The sequence below is a fragment of the Pocillopora verrucosa genome, chromosome 5 (assembly GCF_036669915.1).
Source record: "Pocillopora verrucosa isolate sample1 chromosome 5, ASM3666991v2, whole genome shotgun sequence".
NCBI lineage: Eukaryota > Metazoa > Cnidaria > Anthozoa > Scleractinia > Pocilloporidae > Pocillopora > Pocillopora verrucosa.
Window position 1 is genome coordinate 8,587,801 of NC_089316.1, and position 8,659 is coordinate 8,596,459.

At 38.5% G+C, this 8,659-nt stretch overlaps 2 protein-coding genes across 2 annotated transcripts; both read right to left on the reverse strand.

Annotated features, from left to right (window-relative positions):
* Positions 1-2,892, reverse strand: LOC131799505 (uncharacterized). The gene is made up of 5 exons (XM_059117210.2): positions 2,502-2,892; positions 1,871-1,921; positions 1,563-1,679; positions 549-644; positions 1-248 (listed from the first exon to the last, which is right to left on the reverse strand). Exons 1-5 carry the CDS (start codon positions 2,890-2,892, stop codon positions 1-3), a joined length of 903 nt encoding a protein of 300 aa, XP_058973193.2.
* Positions 2,893-5,326: 2,434 nt separating this feature from the next.
* LOC131799509 (uncharacterized) lies at positions 5,327-7,773 on the reverse strand. The gene is made up of 4 exons (XM_059117217.2): positions 7,259-7,773; positions 6,951-7,067; positions 5,927-6,025; positions 5,327-5,618 (listed from the first exon to the last, which is right to left on the reverse strand). The coding sequence occupies exons 2-4, from the start codon at positions 6,967-6,969 to the stop codon at positions 5,350-5,352; spliced, it is 387 nt and encodes a 128-aa protein (XP_058973200.2). The 5' UTR covers positions 6,970-7,067; positions 7,259-7,773; the 3' UTR covers positions 5,327-5,349.
* Positions 7,774-8,659: the final 886 nt, after the last annotated feature.

An 8,659-nucleotide genomic window follows, 5' to 3' on the forward strand; every position in this document is an offset into this window, starting at 1 on the left:
TCAAAAAGTTGCAGTAAATAAACAGGAACAAAAAATCAAATGCCGGAAGTGAATGGAAAATAAGAGGGTGATCGCTGACAAGCCGATGAAAGCAGCTTTGTAGGCTCGCTTCCTCCTGGTACAAGTGCGGAGCATTTCTTCTGCCAACTCTGGTGTCCAGTCTTTTGTAGGATTCAGGATATCTTTAACGTTTTCGAGTTTCTTGGGTTCACCAGATTCGACGATGCGAGAGTGCTGTGGAGGAAAGTCTGTTGAGAGAGACGAAGGAAAGATTTAGAAACTGAAAAAAAGGCTCTATGTTATATTTGCAGGTAACATTGATAAGCCTGAATGGCAGTTGTAGTATTGGAAAGCGCAAGTTAGGTAGTATGCTGAGCTAATAAAGGTGGTAAGAGGGGGGGGGGAGGGGAGAGGGGGAGAGAGCTTTTAAGAGCTTTTGCTCTGAATCCCAATACCTGGTTAACAAAAAAAAAAGAGGAAAACAAGGCTTTTCATTTGTAGAATGAATATAACACAATCAACATAAGCAACTGAGGAGATATACCAACCTTCCGTAGCATCAATGTAGTCCTCATCCTCAGGTTCAACAACATCATCCACAGGATAAGTAGCGCTGTTTGTTACTAAAGCTTCACCTTTCTTTCCTATAAAATAAAATGATACAAAAAGAAAATCTCAATTAAGATTTTTAGAATGTGTTTTAGCATTTGCGCAAAAGCTTAATACAACTACAAATCATAGCCAATAAAATATCAAAAGAGCCACCCGTGAGAGACGCCAAACGCGGCAAAACGTGCGCGATTCAGTTAAATGCACTAGCTTCCAAAGCCAATTATCACAGCATGAAATTATAAATTTACGAATCTGTAAATATGCCGTAAAGTAAGCGAGGAGATCCTCTTTACGCGTCTTTACGAACTTCTTTACACTTTCGTAAAGATTGTCTTTACGCATTGAACACGATAGTACGTAAAGATCAGGGAGAAACTAAAAACGCTATCTTTACGTGCCTTTTAAAAAGTCGTATAGAGGATATTTACGATATTTTAAAGCGACCGTATTATTATTATTACTATTAAAGACGTGTAAAGTGTTAAAAGCGAAACTGGTCAAAATACCACGGTAATTCTACGGAAAATGGATGAGCAATAATTATTTCACTTCTTTGAGTATTTCTCCAAATAGAAAGTGCTTGATTATATCCATCTTATTCCTTATCCTTTACGAACATTCAATATCCTTTACGCAGTCTTTACGCTTTCTCCGCATTTACGTATCTTTACGGAACGCGGAGCTTGTCCGTAAAGAAGAGGCTTTATATTTACGTTCTTTACGCAAGAGATAAAGATGCGTAAATTTGCGATTTCATGCTGTGATTGTAACAATACAAAACTGCATGAATTCAGAAGTACATCCGACGCCGCTTTTGTTATCTTATATTATCATAGTTGTACCCTTCCAATAAAAATGGCGTCGAAGCCACGTGCGACGTATACTCTCACACTAAATTGCAAATTAACTATTTGTAACAGAGTATTGCGTCTAAAATTGATGGAACTCACTTTGCCTCGCATTTCTCATCTTTTCGATGCACGATCTTCCATTGGAGACTTTGTCCTCAATTGCTTTACACAAAGCTTTAAGTAAGGGGACTACTACTTTCCCTTCGTTTTCCAAATCTGCAAAGCAAGCATTTCATTTTGTATCTATCCTGACGCTGTATGTTATCAATTACAAATAAAACTGACCAAAAGCAGCTTCCTGTTTCCTCTTCCTCTCCCCCATTCCGCCCTTTCTCCACTTAATCCAGGCTTTCAAAACTATTGTCTCATTCACACTTACGTAAAATAAAATCATATCCTCATCTCACCTGAAAAATGTAACTCCTCCTCTTTCTCTCTATGTTTTATATCTTTACACACTGCAATCAAAAGAATCTCAAATAGCTGTGTTACTAGTTTTAGGGATGAGTTACTTAACAAAAACTTCCCCACTGAAGGATATCATTTTCTTACATCGAGCAGCATATGCCTCTTTTCCTATCAATAGAACGTAAGCTTAGTCGAGAGAGCATAAGCTCCTGTTTTCTTAATCCTGAGCCAACCTAATAACTCAGATTGAGTGCATGAACGTTCGGTTTCAGAATCATTCAAGAACTGCAGTTTTAATTTGGAACAACTAAGCTGTTCTTTCCGTCTGCCAGGGCCTGTAATTTCGACTTTTGAACAGCCGCATTTTCACGTCATTGATTTAGTCAGCCAAATAATTGTGCGACGATCAATTATCGCATAAAGAATAAAAACACCCTTTTTTTAAACCACTGAAAATCGTAAGGTTGCAATCAAGTAAGTCCTGCATTACAAATTGCCTATGACGTCACTATTTCGACGTAAAATAATTATTCATTGCAAAGGTAAGGGAATCATGAATTTCGGAACCACAATATCTCATCAAATGATAAACGTTCAAAATCGGCCAGCAGTAACAAATCTTCTACGTACCACAACATCTTATGGATCCGTGAAGATGCTCATACAAAGGGGAATGTTTTGACTGCAGAGCATGCATCAAATACCAATACGTGTGAGGGTCTTTTTGCTCCACAACAGCGAGTAGCTCCGTCACTTTTCTCTCCATAGTTGTAAACAGGTAATTGTTGAACATTCTTTCGTGATCTTGCGTGTCGAACTTGTGATGCGCTCTCATAAATCGCACGATATAGAACAATTGATCTTCGTTTCGAATCATCTCTGGGAATCGAATCAAAAACTCGTCCAGGTCTTCTCGAGAAATTTGAAGGTATTTTTCGATGCGTTTCGACGCTCCTGGACTAAACTGGTTTTCGTCGTGCAGGAATCGTTCGCAATCCTCCAGGTTGAAATGATTCGGCATGGCTTAGTACGATTGTCTTTACTTCAGTGTTCTACAGTTGTGCTATCTGCTTTTCGCAGAAGTTCCCACTTGCGTTGCTGAGAATTCCGCACACGCTGGTTCAGTAATCTAGATCTTGGACTGTATACTTTCTCTTGATTCAGGCTTTATTGACGACAATTCAGCATTACACGTTCCGTTCTGCGATCTATCTACTCTATTACAATCTAATCCTAGGGTTACGAAAATGTCACATTTATTAGCTCAGGAAATCCACACCCGGATTCCGTGTCGGATTTAAGATTCACTTACGTTCTACAACGATTCGTGGGCACTAATTTCCTATTCCCTTTAGATTCTCTTCTAAAGGTACTACTAGATATACTTTCTCTTGATTCAGGCTTTATTGACTACAATTCAGCATTACACGTTCCGTACTGAGATCTATCCACTCTATGACAATCTAATCCTAGGGTTACAAAAATGTTGCATTTATTAGTTAAGGAATTCCACACCCAGATACGTAATTCCGCGTCGGATTCAAGATTCGCTCAAGTTCTACAACCATCCGTGGACACTTATCGGCTTTTCTTGACAATCATGCTGCTAAGTCACAACAATGCTACGCAACGACTTTCGCTGTAATTATGTATTCAGCTTTGTCAGAAAAATTCCCAAACAAATACCTTAAACGACCATAACTTCCGCAATACCAAAATCAGCGGCCGTAATTTAAATTCCATTTAAAGCAAAATCGCATTTGTTATTCTGAGTCAAACTTCCAGTCCTCCAGGAGATTATTTTTTTACGTATTCTTTAAATATCTGAGGACGCGAGTAATTTGAGGTCTTCTCCGACTCTAAGAACAATTGGAGGTCGCTCAGTTTCCAGAAAATCAACAAGCTGTTGTTGAAAAAGCCAATCAAAATGCCCAGTTGGAATCCAGCCAGGAGTGGCGTGCCAAGAATAAGCGGTACAGACTGGTTGTAACATCGGACAGTGAAGGAGATATTTCGTTTGAAAACACCTTTTTAGAGATCTGCTTTTGCATAATATTTTATTTTAGTGATATTTTCACAACAATGAAAACAAAGTTCAGAGAACAATTGTACCCAACGAGATCGTCTCTACGGGGATATTGTCCAAACCCCCCCCCCCCCCTCCCTCCACCGACAAGAAATGATGTAAACTCCGAGCACTTCGGAGTAAGTGATATTTTTAATGAACCTTCGGATTGTTTTCAAGTTAAAGGATTTTAAATTACAATTTTATGAAAAACTAAGGTAGTTCTCTTATTTCAGTGTGAATCCTCGCACGCCTGCCAGTCGCTGGCGCCGCTTGCTGAAACTAAAACGAAAAAAAAAAGCTCTTTTAAGATAATCATTGGCTTCTTTTTCACTCCGCCTCTATTCTTAGCAATAGAAGTCGCCATTTCATTTATTTATTACTCCCCAAAAACTATCAAATGCACTCAAAAGCCTAAAATTGAAAAAAGGTTTTCAGGAATCGACCAATCGAGCGAGCGAGCGAGCGAGTGCCATTCTCCACATCATATCTACAACTTGCTCTTGGGAATGCGCGCAATTTACGAGTTTAAAAAAGAAAGGATATAAAAGCTTAAAATCGAAAAAAAGGTTTACAGGAAACGACCAATCGAGCGACAGAGTGCCATTCTCCACACCATATCTACAACTCACTCTTGCACATGCGCGCAATTCACGAGTTAAAAAAGGAAAGGAGGCCTGGAACTGACGGCTACGCAATTCATACTTCCTCCGTGGGAAGTGGATAGTGAAAAGTATGACTGACAATAAGAAAGGATCGGTAGAATACTATCAATGGAGTGACAAAAATATAATTCTCCAAACCCCCTCCTACTCCCCCCCCCCCCCCCCCCGTACTTCAAACTCAGGAAAGGTACAAGTATTTCTATTTCAAACTTAACCACTAGGTCTTGATCAAGAGACTATAATCTCTTGGTCATGATGCAGTACCTCTAGCAAAACTCCAGTAAATTATTATTCATCATTACAGCTTTTCCTTGTATTTTTCTACTGTGGACCTTCAGCAGGTGATTACGCTGAAAGTAATGCTACTGAATATTTACATTGAGTTTTCCTTCTACCATTCTGTTTTAAACTTTATCATATGTTTACACATGCGCTCACATCTGACCACTGTGTTTTGACACTTACAGGTTGCTACTACGTATCATCTTCAAGATCCCCTTTGGACTCCTATGAAAATCAGAACTATTGTTTGAGTAGCCATCGTACAACGTCATGTAGTATATGCATACGATCCGTAGTGGCGCCCACCTGGAAATTCAAATGTCTTTTCCAGGTTCTTAACATTTTAGTTATATATAACATTTACATTAGTTTCACGCGCAATATAAGTAAAGAAATTATTACTATTATTATTTTTATTATTATTAGTTTCACGGCAATTTTTGAAAACAGTAGAGTTTTGCTCTGGTCAGAGGGTTATAACCATGATCAAAAAGTTGCAGTAAATAAACAGGAACAAAAAATCAAATGCCGGAAGTGAATGGAAAATGAAGAGGGTGATCGCTGACAAGCCGATGAAAGCAGCTTTGTAGGCTCGCTTCCTCCTGGTACAAGTGCGGAGCATCTCTTCTGCCAACTCGGGTGTCCAGTCTTTTGTAGGGTTCAAGATATCTTTCACTTTTTCGAGTTTCTTGGGTTCAATAGATTCGACGATACGAGAGTGCTGTGGAGGAAAGTCTGTTGAGAGAGAGGGGAGGGAAAGATTTACGTGCTGAAAAACAGGCTCTATTTTATATTTTCAGGTAACATTGATAACCCTGAAAGGCATTTGTAGTATTGGAAAGCGCAAGTTAGATAGTATGCTGAGCTAATAAAGGTGGTAAAGGGGGGGGGGGGGGGAGGGGGAGAGAGCTTTTAATAGCTTTTACTCTGAATCCCAATACCTGGTTAACAAAAAAAAAAGAGGAAAACAGGGCTTTTCATTTGTAACATGAATATAACACAATCAACATTAGCAACTGAGGAGATATTTACTCCTCACTAACCTTCCGCGGTATCAATGTAGTCCTCATCCTCAGGCTCAACAACATCATCCACAGGATAAGTAGCGCTGTTTGTTACTAAATCTTCACCTTTGATCTTTCCTATAAAATAAAATGATACAACAAGAAAATCTCAATTAAGATTTATAGAATGTGTTTTAGTATTTGCGCAAAAGCTTAATACAACTACAAATCGTAACCAATAAAATATCAAAAGAGCCACCCGTGAGAGACGCCAAACGCGGCAAACCGCGTGCGATTCAATTAAATGCACTAGCTTCCAAAGCCAATGACGCATATTATCACAGCATGAAATTATAAATTTACGAATCTGTAAAGATGCCGCAAAGAAAGCGATAAGATCCTCTTTACGCGTCTTTACGAACTTCTTTACACTTTCGTAAAGATTGTCTTTACGCATTGAAAACGGTAGTACGTAAAGATCACGGAGAGACTAAAAACGCTATCTTTACGTGCCTTGTAAAAAGTCGTATAGAGAATATTTACGATATTTTACAGCGACCGTATTATTATTATTATTACTATTAAAGACGTGTAAAGTGTTAAAAGCGAAACTGGTCAAAATACCACGGTAATTCTACGGAAGATGGAGAGCAATAATTATTTCACTTCCTTGGGTATTTCTCTAAATAGAAAGTGGTTAATTATATCCATCTTATTCCTTATCGTTAACGAACATTCATTATCCTTTACGCAGTCTTTACGCTTTCCCTGCATTTACGTATCTTTACGGAACGCGGAACTTGTCCGTAAAGAAGAGGCTTTACATTTACGTTCTTTACGCAAGAGTTAAAGATGCGTAAATTTGCGATTTCATGCTGTAGTTGTAACAACACAAAACTGCATGAATTCAGAAGTGCATCCGACGCCGCTTTTATTATCTAATATTATTATAGTTGTGCCCTTCCAATTAAATGGCGCCGAAGCCACGTGCGAAGTATACTCTCTCACTAAATTAATGAACTACTTGTAACAGTCTATTGCGTCTAGAATTAACGGAACTCACTTTGCCTCGCAGTTCTCATCTTTTCGATAAACGATCTTCCATTGGAGACTTTGTCCTCAATTGCTTCACACAAAGCTTTAAGTAAGGGGACTACTACTTTCCCTTCGTTTTCCAAATCTGCAAAGCAAGCATTTTATTTTGTATCTATCCAGACGCAGTATGTTATCAATTACAAATAAAACTGACCAAAAGCAACTTCCTGTTTCCTCTTCCTCTCCCCCATTCCGCCCTTTCTCCACTTAATCCAGGCTTTCAAAACTATTGTCTCACTCGCACTTAAGTAAAATAAAATCATATCCTCATCTCACCTGAAAAATGTAACTCCTCCTCTTTCTCTCTATGTTTTATATCTTTACACACTGCAATCAAAAGAATAGTGAAACTTCTCAAACAGCTGTGTTACTTGTCTTAGGGATGAGGTACTTAACAAATTTTCCCTATCGGAGCACACATGCCAAACTAACTATGCAATTGGATGGGATAATTCTAAAATTATCACCACTAATCGGCGTTACCACCAACGCTTTTGTTTGGAGGCTTGGCATATTAATTCTGCCCACGCTCCAAGAAATCATTTGAAACATGCAGGATTTCGAACACGCTCGACTGCACAGAAGATAATAACATCTATACCAATGACATACCTGAAATTGCCGACAATGAAATGGCCTTGGACGACAAGTTTGAGACCGATAGCAAAGAAGAAGACGAATAAACACTTCATTCTTGAAGTTATCACTAAATACGACGGCTGCTTTAGGAGTCATCACTTAAATAAAAGTCATTGACAAACAATGATTTAGCGTAGGACTAGTAATTTGTATTTGTTGATGATCGCTCGGCTGATAGCCGAATAAACATTCGATTTGCGGTATTTGTGCGTATTTCAGCTTATCATATAATTTATGGTAGTCTCCTGCATTTATTCCAAGGCTACGGCTTTGTTTTAGAACAGCATGGTACCGCAAAATACCGGCGAACAATTGCTGTAACCTATAGAAGAGAATCATAACATCAGACGACTCAACAAAAATAATCAACTATACAGGAATAAGAAAAAATTCTACATCAGTTTTATTCGCTGCGCTCTATAAAAGAGATGCATGCATGGTGATCGATGGAATTTTAAGCTATCTAATCATATAGAAACATGACTTAAATAATGATTGTAACATGATTCCCTGAAAAAAAGCGTTCTAAGTTATTCTAAAAGCTTTGTTAGCGACGAACCTCCAACATCCCAGACCTAGATTTTTCACCACCTGTGCGAACCCTGTAGAGGGTTTATAAACTCGAATCTTCTTACCAGTCATTTTAGCGATGCTGTTCATGATGCAGAGTGGGGGGGGGGGGGGTGGAATAAACCATGGAAACGATTTTACTTCTATTTATACCTTGTGAGCTCACAATAATTTGGAAAGATGACTTAAATAAAGACTTACCTTGAGGTCTTCATTTTCTTGGTTCAAGTTCACCGTCCTTCAGAGGACTGTCCGGTTGCCATAAAAATTTGAAGAAATGTCAATTTCTATTTAAAGCGAAATCGCATTTGTTATTATTAGTAGTCAAACTTTCAGTCCTCCAGCATATTTTTTACGTATTCTTTAAATATCTGAGGAAGCGAGTAATGTGAGGTCGTCTCCTACTCTAAGAACAATTGGAGGTCGCTCAGTTTCCAGAAAGTCAGCAAGCTGTTGTTGAAAAAGCCA